This window comes from Cydia splendana, chromosome 7 (genome assembly GCF_910591565.1).
Source record: "Cydia splendana chromosome 7, ilCydSple1.2, whole genome shotgun sequence".
Lineage (NCBI taxonomy): Eukaryota > Metazoa > Arthropoda > Insecta > Lepidoptera > Tortricidae > Cydia > Cydia splendana.
Genome location: NC_085966.1, coordinates 21,647,345 through 21,664,662, shown reverse-complemented (window position 1 = coordinate 21,664,662; position 17,318 = coordinate 21,647,345). Strand labels below are relative to the sequence as shown.

General features: G+C 35.3%; 1 protein-coding gene across 1 annotated transcript in view; it reads left to right on the top strand.

Annotated features, from left to right (window-relative positions):
- The first annotated feature begins 500 nt into the window (after positions 1-500).
- The window catches only part of LOC134792359 (membrane alanyl aminopeptidase-like), a 31,869-nt gene continuing 15,051 nt past the window's right edge, over positions 501-17,318 (top strand). The window contains exons 1-2 of the mRNA XM_063763637.1: positions 501-1,384; positions 10,622-10,795. Of these exons, the coding sequence (XP_063619707.1) occupies positions 918-1,384; positions 10,622-10,795 (641 nt within the window). The 5' untranslated portion in view covers positions 501-917. The remainder of the gene's footprint in view (positions 1,385-10,621; positions 10,796-17,318) is intronic.

Below are 17,318 nucleotides of genomic sequence, written 5' to 3'. Positions count from 1 at the left end.
AATAACCTTCATGACTAAGAACCATGCGGTTTCCATTTCAGCAAATATGTCTGTGTAAATTATTCACAAAATTTATAATTTATACCATTTCGGTGGCAAACTAGTGACGGCCCAGCTGATGGTAATGGTAAGTGAGTATTAGCCTATGGACGCCTGAAACTCCAGGGGTGATGATACATGCGCTTGGCCGAACTTTAGAAAACCTGTACACTTATTTTTTGAAGAACGCTATACTGAGTAGGTATTATCAGATATCAAATATCAACATTTATTCAGCAAATAGGCCACAAGGGCACTTTTACACGTCAACATTGAATTTACATACAAGATCAACCCTATTGTGATATCTGATGTCACAATAGGGTTGGCATCAAAACTAAAGGTTTTGTTAACCTTAGTTCATATTTTTGTAATAATCGTATTATTACAAAAATTGTGTTTAAGTTCAAAGCAAATTGGAAACCTCAAACACCAAATAGCTCAAGAAAATGCATTTTAATGTTACGTCCGCTTACAAAAACACTGTGGTTTCCTTGACCCGTTAAATGTATCCGATCATAACAACAATTTACATAAGTGACTGTTTATTTAGGTTTCCGTATTTCCCCCGTTACTAAGAATGAGAGGGAACTCAACGTGGACGCACCTATGTTACGAATTCCTTCAAATATAGACCACTTTGCGTCCAATTTAAACTGACCCGCGGGAGATGCGGCAAGATCCCCGCTGACGTCACAATCACGCGAGGTCGAAGAGGAGAGGGAGCTCAAATTAAACTGGTTTTTATTCCCTGGCGCCAAGCTTCGATCGGAGGGCTCTACTCTTCGCAAAAAGCACTCAACCGAGCGTCGCGAGCGGACGTTTCCGAACACCGGTTTTGGCGCGAGTTTCGAACGTCAGATGTTCTATTTTCAAAAATGATTCGCGCGTTTTTCTTTCTTTTCTTAACGGCTTCGGCCAGTGCTGTACTAACAACTTTTAAAATCGACGAGGAATGTTTGAACTTCACAGTGTACCCAGTGCAATACGAATTGACGATTATACCGAAAATATATACGACTCAGTCTTTTAATTATAATTGTGAGTTAGTTATAACTGTTATAGCTAATGCTCCACATGTGAGGATGATTGAGCTTGACGCTAAAGATTTGGGTATAGACTCAGTGAACGTTTATAAGGATGGTTACGATATAATTAGTAGAAATACGCCGTTTAATCATGATACGGAGAGGGGTAAATTGTTCATTTACCTGAGTGAACCGTTGAGGGAGTACAAAGTGTACAACACTCGGTACCAGATCAAGATTAAGTTTAGGAAAAATGTGTTTTACGATTCTTCGGGAATATTTGCTGTTAAGTATGACGATGAAATGGAAGGAATCAAGTAAGTAACCACCTATTCTTTTACTCAATACTTATTTAATAATATTTCATTTTTTATTTTGATAGTTATTTGATCAGCACCCTTAACAAATCCACAAAAGTAATTTTTCATATAGCCTCACAAAAGCATCAAGTGCCTATTTATTTTAAATTAGTTTAATTTCATCTTTATACATATCCAAATAACCTTAATGCAAGATAAGCGAAAATAAATGACATAAATTGCCGCAACTTTAATTAACAGTTTATGCACTAGTTCAGATTATACATTTTCACCTCAGCAGCTCGAACAAGGGTACTTTGCTTCTTAAAAACAGTGAGCAAAATGCGATTTTGCTCACTGAGTCATTTTGTCTCACTCAGTGAGCAAAATCGCATTTTGCTCACTAAGTGTGTCTCACTCGGTGAGCAAAATCGCATTTTGCTCACTGAGTGAGACAAAATGACATTCAAGTGACCTTTATAGTCAAATGTCATTTCAACAAGTTCGATATGTGGGTTCTATTATCTCTGTCCCTCTAGGTATGTTCTCACTGCTTAGGGTGAAAAATTTTGTGTACTACACGAGATCAAAGTTATTTACATCTCGTGCGCTTTTGAATCACTTACTACGCTCAAGATTCTAAATTAGATTCACTCGCTACGCTCGTGAATCTATTATAGGATCTTTCGCTTGCACGGGACTCAAAATAAGCACTCGAAGAAATATCAAACTTTGATCTCTTGTTGTACAAATAACTATTGTTATCATAATATTATACCTACCTATATGTTATTGAGATAAAATTAACTGAACGATGTTTAATAATCTTGGGATCATTTTCGTGGATAAATATTATATACCTAATTCAATGTTTTTTGGGTAACGAAATATTAATGTTATTAACATTTTAAATGACAGAGAGACAAGAGATTAAGAAGAAGTACCAACAGTGAAAAGAAATTAGTCGCCTGTACCTACTCTAAATCTAGATTTAGGTAACTAAAATTCATGATTTTTTTGAGAGTAGACTACAAAAAATATGTAAAATATTTTTTTTTAAATTTGTAGGTAATAATAAAATTCTTACAATAAGAAATATGAGTCACGTCAACACTACCATTATTCCATTCACAAAGATCTAAAAATAGGGATATAAATTCTATGAACTGCTCTGCATACAATCTAGGCCAAGTTTAAGTTTGCCTGGTGATTCACACTTCTTCGATATTGGCATTCGCATTTGCGAAAATACGTTATAAATAGAAAGTTATGCCAGTATATAGGTAGTTTTTTGTATTATAAAATCTGCATTTAGTAAATTTTAACACATTCGTCTCCTTTTTGTAATTGTTTCATCAATGCCCTAAAACAATTAGAAAAAATCTAATACTTAACAATCTACAAGTCAAGAAATAAGAAAATTTAGTTTAGAGGGGATTTCTATACTGAATTATAAAAACTGGTATTAGACTGTATTTGGAAGGGCAGACTCTAACCAAAACCTTAGAAGTTTACAGTTTGCTTGATAGAAAAGAAAACCTGAAAACATACCTATCAAATTGTCATTAATTTCCATTTGTAGGTATATCGCTACCCTGCATACCATAGAAGTATAATTATAATATAAAAAATAGTCAGCGATATAGCCGAGGGATCTGCCAAGCAAAATTTTAAACACAAGGATATTTTTAGAGTAATTGAGATAAAAGGTATACAACCCACGCGACGGCCAAATCCCCGAAGTGAGTATTAAGAATCCATCACACTGAAAATTATGGATGCATAGCTGAATGTGCAAGTCGCAAAATGTGCAGGCTACGTAAAATGAGCAAATCGCAAAATGTGCAGATCTCACAATGAGCAGACCGCAAAATGTGCAGATCTCATAATGAGCAGATCGCAAAATGCGCAGATCTCATAATGGGCAGATCGCAAAATGTGCAGATCTCATAATGGGCAGATCGCAAAATGTGCAGATCTCATAATAGGCAGATCGCAAAATGTGCAGATCTCACAATGGGCAGATCGCAAAATGTGCAAGCAGATCTTATATTGAGCAGTAGGTCTATGGTTGTCGGTCGGTTTGTCATGCAGTTGCAAAAACATAACATCACTCTCGCACACATACACTTATTAGAATTGGACTTCAGTCTTATCCCGGGATGGCAGGTGAGAAATTTGTGACCATATAAATATACCAGTGCCTATTATAAATAAAAATGAAAAACATAAGTAAAGCTGTACACAATTGATATAAAACTTAAATCGTTTTTAATAATAAGTATAACTGTTAAATTACACTACCAAATATCTGATCAGAGGTCTATATGCCTCTCTTTTTTCCCAAGTGAAGAGAAAGGGAGGCATATAACCTTTGATGAAAGAATTTTGATAGTGTAATTTCGGCCTTAGTCTCCAGGTAAAAATGTTATGTTGAACTCATGCATTTTTTTGTGCAATGTTTAATGTTTTCGGTAATAAATCTTTAGGTAATAATGGTTGGGTTTATTTTTATTTTTAAAGCTTATTATGACCTTAGGTTTTATGAGGAAATAAGGACTAGGATATTAGGTATTATTTGTGGTATATTTTACAAAAAATAATTCAACGGTATCGTATCTGAAAGAACCCAAACATAAATGTAATGATGTGATATATTTTTAGAACCGGCTCAGAATTCCCTTTCATATAATAACACACACGATAGGTTTCTGAACAAAAAAAAAATTTTTACAATACAAAAAAAGATGACGTCGTAACTCCTTTCATTTTTATTCAATTTTTTGGTGCTTCGGGTCAAATTGATTAATATGGACTAAAGATCAATCATGCCGATTTTCATAGCTTTAACACTATTTGCAGCGTTTTTTGGCGAACCGCTATCACTATATCGTATTGCTATGGCTACCGTGTTGGTTAACATACCTAAACATAACCCGCTACCAAATTAGCGTTGATTAAATATTCAGACGTCCTTGTTTATTCTATTACTTTCTTTGCGTATTTCATATAATATATTCACCTACCATAGATTATTCTTTTTAACCAATGACAACTTTTAGAAAAGGACAGTGGTCTCTCTTGCTCTCTTTTATGGCACGATTTCCTCCTTCAACCCTGTCAAATGAAAATGGACCTTAGCGTGTTTTAATAGAGTGCACTTATTAACATTTTTGACAGTTACTCTTCCTCCGTATGTAAAAACTTCTTATTTTAAAGTAGTACTAACAATTCGAACTACACGGGCCCGCCAAGAATCGTTTCCTCTAGGAAAAGGTTAAGGCCCAGGTTAAGTTCACGTCCGGATCTGCGGTATCGACTCCGCTCGGGTATTGAACACCCGTGACCCGCCCGGGTGAAGAGAATTCAAGAAGACTTCTCATTCTCAATGTTTCACTCGTAGCTCTTAGGCACTTGTCCCACCGCCGACGATGAGCGATAAGCGAGTAGAACGATAAACTAGAAACGAGTGGGCGAGCGGCGAGAAGCGAGTGTTAGCTCCAATAGTTTAGTCGCTCGGCTATAGGCGAGTGTTCGAGTGCGACGTGCTATGACTCGCGTCACTCGCTCGGGCGGTGCAGCGTAGCCGAACACGCAGACTGATTGGTCTCGCAGCTTGAGTTCTAACTACGAAGCGAGCATCGCCGCGAGCGAGTACGGCTGAGCTAGTTTTATCTTATCGCGGCGACAAACTAGTAGAGCGAGTGTTCTCGCCGGCAGTGTGAACAACCAGCGATTAACTATTAATATATGTGTCTCTTTTACTAACACAGGATCCTAATTTTTTGTTCGTTTCTTGGGCGAGAATATCGCCGATAGTTAATCGCTTACTCGCTCTTGGTGGGACAAGTGCCTTAAAGACAACCCATCGGATTGCCAGTACACCTCGACGACGGATTGGACCCGCGTGTACGAGTATAGTGTGATCTGCACATTTTGCGACCTGCACATTTTACGATTTGCACATTGTGCGACCTACTCATTTTACGATTTGCACATTGTGCGACCTACTCGTTTTACGATTTGCACATTGTGCGACCTGCACATTTTACGATTTGCGCATTGTGCGACCTACTCGTTTTACGATTTGCACATTTTGCGACCTGCTCTTTTTACGATCTGCACCTTCTGCGATTTGCATTAGTGCACATTTTGCGACTTGCACATTCAGCTATGCATCCAAAATTATGTCACGGTCATTGTATCAACCAATAAAGCAATTGGCGATAATGCAATGATCCATTTATCGCAAACAATGTTAACCCAGTGGTCAGAGCGGGCGACCTTCCAGCCCACACTGGTCTGGCATGCCTTATACGATAACGATATGCAGATGCTTAGAAAAACTATGAATTAACGTGGATTAGTTAATCTAACAAGGACGACAATACAAATATGGCAATGTTGCCTTCTTAAGCTACTAAATGAACTTGAAAATTTAACTTTCAGATTAAGATTTTAAGGTGCATATTTGCATTCGCTTTCATTTAAAATACTGCGTTTTAGCTTTGCAGGGCAGAATGTTAGAGTTCGTCTAAGCTTACTTTGGACCGATTTCAACAGAACAAAGTGTGAGAGTGTCATTATAGATATCAGACCTTTCCTTGACTAAAGTATAAATCCTACTTACCGTTGATGAAGAATCTGCCATTACTCTTGACAATCGCAATTTACTCACAACACATTATCAATACACTGATTTAAACATTCACGATTTTTACACATTATTATTTATGAAACCAGGAATAAATCACGCTTCAAGGACGGCATTGTGCCCGTGGTCTCGAAAAAAAGACAATATCACAGTATTCATAATACATTTTTCACTGAGTTTTCATTTTCTTTACGATTTTTTGCGCCGGCCTTCCCACTCGTTTTAGAGCACTTACATTAAATTTATATTTTTGTATGCACAAAATTAATATAGTTTATTTTTGATTTTCCAGGGGAATTATGATATAACACATAACACTGACATTGCATGGATATTTTCATTGAGTAGGTAAAGCATTTATGTTCTTATTATTATTCATAAACCAGCCAGTATTTCACACCATTGAGGTTAAATGCTTATCACACGTTGTCTCAGCTTTTTGACATGGCTCATGGGAGCCTGCGGTCCGCTTGACAACTAATCCCAATAATTGACGTAAGCACTAGTTTTTACGAAAGCGACTGCCATTTGACCTTCCAACCCAGAGGGGAAACTAGGCCTTATTGGAGTTAGTCCGCTTTCCTCACGATGTTTTCCTTCACCGAAAAGCAACTGGTAAATATCAAATGATATTTCGTACATAAGTTTAGATAAACTTATTGGTACGAGCCGGGGTTTGAACCCGCGACCTCCGTATTGAAAGTCGCATGGTCTTACCGCTAGGCCACCAGCTATTTAAAGTCACACCAATAGTCCAATAGGCTACCAGCACTCAGATTTAGTAAAAAATATTAAATTTAATAATGTACAATGCAGTGATAATCTGATCACACACATCATCAATCAACACCTTAAAACGCTACAGTTACATAAACGAATTAATACAATCACTATCTGTTCCAGTATCCCATAAAGGATGACATAACTAATTGCCCATATAACTGCTCTTCGTTTTCACGGTTCGTTAGCGCCCAAATGGGGACATTGGGGCATTGTTTAAGTGGCCTTGCAGTACAGTAGTTCTAGACATTAGAGATGTGCCATTTTCGAGACTGTTCTCTTTTTAACATGGGAAATATTCTCAAGCGAGTATGTTTCCCATATAAAATGGAGAAAGGCACAACCCTTGCTTACATAAATACCGTATACCGTAACTGCGGGCTACATTATCCCTAGGGATAACTTTAGCCCAAATCAAAAAAATGTTTCTACTTGCCACCATGTCAGAGTCTATCGGTCAATAGTAAGAGTTCTAGCCGTAAATCGTAGTTGGCAGTGTAAGCGCCCGATTGAGCACTGTGTGGTTGGTCTCGCAACCGTGTTCATACCTGTGTCATACTCGAAATGCGGAAATGTATAGGTACAGTATGACCTAAACATTAATGGGTCTCTTTCTTGGCCTTTCGTTCTCATACATACTGTATATTAGTAACCCAAGATTTATTGTTTAGGTAATAAAAATAGATCGTGATTCAATTAAAACTTAATGACATTTACCAATCCATTCGTTACGCTTCGGACATATTAAGTACATTATATTATATTCCTCACGACTTAGACTCATTGTTAGTTTTTATTTTTCATATATGTTTTATAATGAAATTAAACTAGCAAAAAGCAGAGCTTTGTAAGGGCTCGCGGAGTTTTTCTACCTAAACGTACCGGACCGCGACTTTGATCCAATCCGAGGCTTGTTTCATGTTCGATCGAGTGGGTACAAATAAGTCCGTTAAGAACGCAGCTATAAGTGAGAGCAAGAAAGAAATATACTAAGCGGACCCCGGTTGCTGTCCGGTACGCCTGTCTGTTACAGCTTTTACTTTGTCCATTAAAAACGTGTCCAGACGACAAAATCAAATTGCCAATATCATCCACACGTAATATACAATTTCATAAGCGCTTATTACATCCTACACGGTCGCCCAGTACTTTTTGTAAGGAAGCCAACTGGCTTTCCTAATACATAATGTTGGGTCAGCGAGTCAATGTCCTTGAATTTATTTTTGCGTCCACAGTCCTTACCACACTATTGAGCGAAAAACTATCCCGTCTGGACACCTACTGGCGGTAATCACGCTGCTCCGCACATAAACACACACACACAGTTCCACTAGGTACAGCCAGGGTTCAGCATCAGCTCTATCTTGGGTACAGCTCTTCTAAGTGCTCATTAAGACGTGTCAGATGACCAAAACATAATGTGCCTTTGTTGCACCAAACCCCAATTCCGCTAGGAACTGCCAGGGTTCTGGGTCATTTTGTTTAACTGCACGCCGACGTTGCTATTGGCGTTCCCATACAAGTTGCAGTCGTGTATCGGCCCTAAGTCACTGAAGTTTGTATTAATATAGGTACTTATCTTTATTTATAATTTTAGCAGTTCCAAGCAATAGTAACACTAAAAGCGCCATTAATTAATTACGTAAGACAATTTTTGCCAGTTTTTGACCCCCTTCCACCTCCTATATTACCATATATTACGTAAGAATCTAAAGTAAAAATGAGTACACGTTTGGTTTATTTAGTGTGTATTTTTCAAAAAAAAAATTTTATGAATGTTTATTTGTACCTGAACTTTTGGTACTTGAGCTCGTTTAAGCTAAATCTTCACGTGTTTGATTAGCATAGAGTGTGGAAGTATTGTTATTATTTTAAACGTCATAATTTCATATAAACTTAATAAATCGCATCTTTGTGATCTTACGTAAGAACTATGAAAACCCCCTCCCACCCCCTTGTAAGAAAAAATAAGATATGTTCGACCCCCCTCCGCCCCAAAATCGTCTTACGTAATAAATTAATGACGCCAAAACTGTTTCTCGAACTGAAAATACCCGATTTAAGTTTGCTAACACAACATGACTGAATTGACTGATAAGTTCATCTGCGTTACAAAACATACGAGTAAATTGACCTCCGCAGTGAATATACAGCAAGATTGATTATTCTAGTAGGTATTCACAGAAACTTAATTGCTAAATTGGGGATCAAACTAAGCGAAGCGAGGTGGGTCTGAATCCAAAATTTTAAACTCACTTTTGTATTCATCATTGTTAATTAGGGTGGAGCGAAATCCAAAATCCAAATATAGCAATGGAACCCCTCTAAAAGGATGTCTAATTTTTTATTATATAAGGGAAAAATAATAAAAAAAATATTGGTATATGTATACTTTTAGCCCTCTACTATTCGATTATAGCAATATATGTATATTTTTAATAAATTTAATTTACGCTTATTTTTTTTAAAACATGTTTTATTCATGAAATAACATCTTTTTCTTACAGATATACTCGATTCCTATACTTATTTTTGTTTATAACGTATATTTTTATGACACGGTAAAACCACGTAAATAGGGATTTTATGGAAAATGCCGTTTAACCCGGATATTGTGCACAAATTGGAGTTTACAACCCATAACAGAGTCGTGAAAACTATTTGAACATGATAAGATAATAAAAAGAATACAAATATAAGTATATATATGCCTAACATACGTTTGAACATGACCCAAAAAGGGCGGAAGCGACGCCGAAGGGCGAAATTTGACGCTTATTTAAACATAATTATTAGTAACCCTATTTTTGTAGTAAAATGATACTTTTCGTAATCAATAACATCGTTACTTTGACACAAGAATGTCAAAAAAAATAACTCAATTTTTTTACACTGTAGCATTTTCCTTGTTTAGCATGAAATTGCTGTTTAATATGAAATTTTGAAATTATATTATTTCATAAATATTGAAAAATGCACTAAAATTTTGGTAATAACTTATTATACGCTTATTAAGTATAATATAATTTCAATAAAATGTATACATATTAGTGAAATAGTATATTTTAATAATTGATGAAAATTTACCTTTATTTTATTCTTTAGCGGTTGAGTAGAGGGCTAAAAGTAGTGTTGATTTTGAAACTTGATATAATCACTATAATCTACATGACAAACTGCAACTTTTGGTACCGGTTCCACATTGATAATCAAATTTTTTTTTTCCATCCAGGACGCTCCACCCTATTGTTAATGGCGTAAGCGCCATCGACATTATTGAAATAGAAAACACCACATAGTACCCACAACACAAGCCTTCTTGAGCTTACTGTGGGGCTTAGTCAATTTGTATAACAATGTGCAATATTTATTTATTTATTTACTACTAACGCCATCTGTTAGAGAAATCAATAATTAACATTAGCACAAATGTTAATTCATTAATTTGCCAACAGATGGCGCTAGTAGTAATACAAAGTGTTATTACTTTATTTTATTTTTTTAGGTTTATAAAATGATATTTTTATGTTTGATAACACATCTAGACATGAATTTAAATTACTATGTTAAATCTCAAACCTAACAGTGCAGTAGTTTTTCCGTAAAGTGTACCACAAGAATGCATAGTTTGTCGAATAGTGATAGGGCTCGCTTCGCTCGCCCTAATGAACATGCTTCGGTACCTCAACCAACCCATTCATACACATAATTATAAATGTATGCTATTTTGAATGTAAGCAAGCTTATAAACCAGGCCTTCTTTCGGTTAGGTACCTTAAATATATATTCAATCGTTCAAATACTGCTTTCTCTTGTCACAGGTACATGCTCCTAACGCGTCTCTCGCGCGGCCATGCGAAGTACTTCTTCCCTTGCTTCAGCAACGAGCGTTTTGAAGCTGTGTTCAAGTTCCGAGTCAACACGCTGACGGGGGCTCATGGCATGCAGTACACCAACTCCAGCCTGGTTATAGCTCAGGAACAGAGGACTAAAACGTAAGTATAGTTTCATGAATTTTTATTTTATTTTATTTATTAGGTTTGCCAATAGTAGTTATGTCATGACATTTGGAGTAGATGACTTATCTAAAGACTTAAGCTACAACAACCAATACAAACACAACATGCGAAATAAAATTATGAGTTATGAACATATGTTTGATACAGTTGATAAGTACACTAAATGGAGTTGTTAATACGCTAATTGCTATTTGTGTTAACTTAATAAAATAAGGTAAGGTAAGGTAATAAAGTCAGTTAGAGCGTATGAACCACCCAAAACGTAAGAAGAATCCAAAACCGGAAAATAATTTTCAAGTACGGTCCATCCAGGTGGGGCCAATTGTAAAGCAATATGAAGCAATTGTTTCTATCTATACAACCTAAAATAAATAATTAATTTGAGCTATCGTTTTGTTTCATACTCTTGATCGCAGCTGTGATTGGCCAATTTTATTATAGTTGACTAAACCGTATCGAAATGAATATTTTAGTTGAGTTGGGAGCTCATGCATGAAAATTACCTAGTTTCAGTTTGGTATACGAAATCTTAATTCAACCATTACAGTCGCGAGTAGAAAAAATACATATTTTGTAATATACTTACTTATTATTACACGTGACACTGTACCGAATAATATATTATATATTTGAAAGGTAAACATACAACAAACACTGTCAAACATGATCACAACTAAGCTACAAGTGTATGTCGGCAATCATCAAAACGTGATCATTAAATAATACTGGTAATTGTGACCGCCCCAAAATGGTCAACAGTTTAATGCGTCGACGTGCACGCTCTACCCAAATTTATTGAATTCACATTTTAGGTTTGGTGTTGAAGTAACGTCAGAAGATTCATTCGTATAAAAAACAACGGGTTACACTCCGGGAGTGCCGGCAGAAGTGAAAACTCAATGACGCACTATGTATAATTGAGGTTAACGCCATCTAGCATTATTTCGTCGCATTACTTGAAACCCCTAAGCACATCACTGTTAGTACTCGAGTTATATTAGTACCAGTTAGAGGGAAACTCACTAGATGGCATTTAAATCAATAAAGAAAAACTCATTGTAACAGTTTTTCGATCGGGTCACGTGCCCGTCTTACGTCTTACGGTCACGTGACACTTGTTACGAGTTTAACATTTTTTCCCCATCACAAAAAGTGCACAGCGCCGCTAAAAAAGTTTTCACTTCCAAAACTACTCTGTTTTGGACTTGAACCAATATCGGTACCTTTCCGGGGCTCGATCGCTTTACCAATCAAGTTATCAGTGTGATGAATCAAAGTCCTTCGTACAATCAATTGCCTTTATTTTACTCTAAGTTCCTACTTCAACACTTTCGACATTCTTAACTTAACAAGCAGTAAGCCTTCCTACTCAATGTTACCGGTTCAAGCGCCAAAGCGAGAATGCCCCTTCCATCTCATGGTAAGTTACATTTATACTTTTTCATCATTTGAATTGGCGGGTAGGAGAGTAGGGTCATTTTCGCGACTACCGACATATTAATTAACAAATATTCGGGTAAACACAAATCACATTTCTAATCACTACCCACTGAATGCCATAAGTTTAACATAACGCACACAAAATAATTATAATTTATTCTTGAAATCTTATGAAATATCACACTCGGCCATCCGACTGCGTGCTACCTCCGGTGCACGATCAACAATAATATCACACTCGGCCGTGTTGCCCGATGCCTTTTCAATCCTATTATAGTTAGACTAGTCTGTTTATACAATACCAATACTCTTCATTGTACACCAGAATACAATAAAATAATACAAAGAATTACAGCAACTCTAGTAGAGGTAAACTTCAAATTATTTAATTTACTCATGGTATCCGGTATTGCAGATGTAAACGGTATTCATTCTTCAGACTAGTATTACTATTACATAAAAAGGGATACCTATTTAAATACCTACTTATACTACTGATCATGTTAACGTTCACGAAATACATCGTCCACACTGTCAACCCCATACGATTAGTTATTTTAGCTTATTACACGCAGGATTACAGACATTATTATCGGCACGTACTTATAGAATAAGCCCAAATTTCATTGCATTGATTTTAGTACTGTAACATACTTATAACAAACATGGCACGAGCAATACAATTTAGCCTGATATATCAGAATAAGAAGAAAGAGACAACTACCACAGTATGAGCCATAATAACTGACATCAATAATCAAATTTTTAGTCCTTTTATGGTAAATGTAAGAACTGTTTATGGGTATAATGTTTTGGGGAAGCTACGTAATTACATTAATGGCTTAATCAGGTTTGTAATTAACAGTTGCAATTATCTAATATTTTCTCTCTGAAATCAAACATTTTTTTTTCAAATTACAATACTAGTTACATGCTTGATGACGTCCTCTACTGTAGGTCCTTCTTGAGCGTCGCCTTGACTCCCGCGGTCCTTCTTCGTGCGGGTCATCTGAGAGAGGCCCTCGTCGTCAGCGCCTGCTGTGGTGACGACATCTGTATTCAGGCTGTTCTCACGCTCGGCTGTCGCAGTCCACAGCGTCCTCTGTGGTAGATTCACCGTCGCTAACCTCCAGCGTCTACCGCGACTCTGCATCAGTCTTGCTCGTGACGGCAGTCTAGGTGATCTCGGGGTGTCAATATTGGAATCCATTTTACCCTGTAATTAAATTTCAGTGCGCTGCATGATTGGTTGTTAACTTTCTTCTCACCCTACACTTATTTAAACTCATAATAAACTCTTTAAACTCATAATAAACTCTTTAAACTCAAAATAAACTCTTTAAACTCAAAATAAACTCTTTAAACTCAAAATAAACTCTTTAAACTCAAAATAAACTCTTTAAACTCAAAATAAACTCTTTGAACTCAAAATAAACTCTTTGAACTCAAAATAAACTCTTTAAACTCAAAATAAACTCTTTAAACTCAAAATAAACTCTTTAAACTCAAAATAAACTCTTTAATCTCAAAATAAACTCTTTAGACTCAAAATAAACTCTTTAAACTCAAAAGAAACTCTTTAAACTCAAAAGAAACTCTTTAAACTCAAAATAAACTCTATAAACTCAAAATAAACTCTTTAAACTCAAAATAAACTCTTTAAACTCAAAATAAACTCTTTAAACTCAAAATAAACTCTTTAAACCCAAAATAAACTCTTTAACTCTTTAAACTCAAGATAAACTCTTTAAATTTTTAAACTCTTTAAGATCTCTGGCAGCACACTACATGGCCGCACTCATAAACAGCACACCTACATGGCTGTAGACTCTAGCAGCGCACTACATGGCCACATTCATAAACAGCTCTAGACTATTCAGACAATTCGTACTATATACTCGTATTAAACTCAAACAAGCTCAAACTCAAAATCGTATTAAGCTCAAAATCGTATTAATTAAACTCAAAATCGTATTAATTAAACTCAAAATCGTATTAATTAAACTCAAAATCGTATTAATTAAACTCAAAATCGTATTAATTAAACTCAAAATCGTATTAATTAAACTCAAAATCGTATTAATTAAACTCAAAATCGTATTAATTAAACTCAAAATCGTATTAATTAAACTCAAAACCGTATGAACCTCAAAATCGTATTAGACTCAATATCGTATTAGACTCAATATCGTATTAGACTCAAAATCGTATTAGACTCAAAATCGTATTAGACTCAAAATCGTATTAGACTCAAAATCGTATTAGACTCAAAATCGTATTAGACTCAAAATCGTATTAGACTCAAAATCGTATTAGACTCAAAATCGTATTAGACTCAAAATCGTATTAGACTCAAAATCGCATTAGACTCAAAATCGTATTAGACTCAAAATCGTATTAGACTCAAAGTCGTATTAGACTCAAAATCGTATTAGACTCAAAATCGTATTAGACTCAAAATCGTATTAGACTCAAAATCGTATTAGACTCAAAATCGTATTAGACTCAAAATCGTATTAGACTCAAGATAGTATTAGACTCAAAATCGTTAAGACTCAAACTCGTATTAGACTAAAACTCGTATTAGACTCAAACTCGTATTAGACTCAAACTCGTATTAGACTCAAACTCGTATTAGACTCAAAATCGTATTAGACTCAAATCGTATTAGACTCAAACTCGTATTAGACTCAAACTCGTATTAGACTCAAAATCGTATTAGACTCAAAATCGTATTAGACTCAAAATCGTATTAGACTCAAACTCGTATAAGACTCAAACTCGTATTTGACTCAAACTCGTATTAGACTCAAACTCGTATTAGACTCAAACTCGTATTAGACTCAAACTCGTATTAGACTCAAACTCGTATTAAATTCTCTGGTAGCACACTACATGGCTACACTCACAAACAGCACATCTACATGGCTGTAGACTCTAGCAGCACACTACATGGCCGCACTCATAAACAGCACATCTACATGGCTGTAAACATTAGACCCGGTTATATGATACCACCTACATGATATCTAGAACCCTAAGAGTCTGACTATTAGTACACCACATACATGGTGACTAACTACATGCTAACTACACCTTTACCCACCTACATATATAACTAAACATTAGACCCGGTTATATGATACCACCTACATGATATCTAGAACCATTAATGTCGGACTATAGTACACCACATACATGGTGACTAACTACATGCTAACTACACTTTTACCTACATACATAGGTAAATAAACATTAGACCCGGTTATATGATACCACCTACATGATATCTAGAACCATTAGAGTCTGACTATAGTACACCTACATGGTGACATTGGTGACTAACTACATGCTAACTATACTTTTACCCACCTACATAGGTAACTAAACATTAGACCCGGTTATATTACCTACATGGTACACATACATAATAGCCAAATCAATATTGAAAGTTTAATTGTTATTACCAAACCACGTAATTGTCGTTACACGGCACTTAAGGTACATAGTAATCACTTAAGACACTCTTCATTCATTTCAAAACTAACCAGAGGCGGTTATCAAGCACGACTTGCTATTGGATCATTTAGCTCATACTAAATATACCTACTATTTAATAGATTAGGTTCAGTATTCGAAACTCAAATATAGGATGCACATGTATGTAAACACTTTCATTTAACGACAGTACGTATTTCAACTAGATCTGCATAACAACCGAGAACTTCTGCATGTCTCTTCACAATATGGGCATATTAAAATTTAAAACCACTAAAATTTAAAATCAGTTAAATAAAATTGTTCCTTTAACGACAATAAACGTACTTGCCTTTAATGGTACACGTACAGTACTTGTTTGTTTTGTAATTGCTAACGGATTCATTAAATATTTATCCAAATCGTATCCATTGTATTCAACTTCGCTAAACATTGATACTACACAAAAATAAAAATAACATCTTATGTACAGTGCAGTAGTAACTGCACTGTACATAATCGTAATATGACTCTTGTAAAAAGTTACCCGCAGAGTTATAAATTACGTAACAAGTCTACTTCGTTACTTCAACTTGACTATGATCGCGTATCTGCATATTATTAATCAGGTTTTGAGATTATAAGCATTACACAACTTAAAACTTACTACCATAACGTCAGAGTAAGTATATAAAATATGTATGTATATAAAATATGTATATGTAGATATACTAGGTACTCACACGTTCTGGTCCTTTTATGGGCGCCGTGTTACCACTTCTGACTTGTGATGAATCAAAGTCCTTCGTACAATCAATTGCCTTTATTTTACTCTAAGTTCCTACTTCAACACTTTCGACATTCTTAACTTAACAAGCAGTAAGCCTTCCTACTCAATGTTACCGGTTCAAGCGCCAAAGCGAGAATGCCCCTTCCATCTCATGGTAAGTTACATTTATACTTTTTCATCATTTGAATTGGCGGGTAGGAGAGTAGGGTCATTTTCGCGACTACCGACATATTAATTAACAAATATTCGGGTAAACACAAATCACATTTCTAATCACTACCCACTGAATGCCATAAGTTTAACATAACGCACACAAAATAATTATAATTTATTCTTGAAATCTTATGAAATATCACATCAGTTAGGTTACCAAATCATTTGTGTAGGTAGTTACTTAATCAATTAAATTTAATTATTTAACATGCGGAAGCGATAAGATCGTTTTTAAGTTTTAGCACAATGAAGAACGTTACTTATCATTAAACAGTACTTAGTACCTACATAAAATAAGACGTACTAGTACTTAAGATCCAATTTACAAATTGATTAGTGATAAGGGCGAGTTCATACATTTGCTACTAAACGTATTATAATAAATGAAATTATTTTACTTAAGTAAACATATACTGCAAACATTTGTATAAAATTTTAGCATTTAATCTATATTGGATCCATAAATCTATCAACTTCAAAACCTAAATATACTTTGCACTTTTGTTATCATTAATTTTGTTATGGTCTGATCATTGAGTACCTCGCTAACCAATTATTCAATCATGTTCATTAATTACA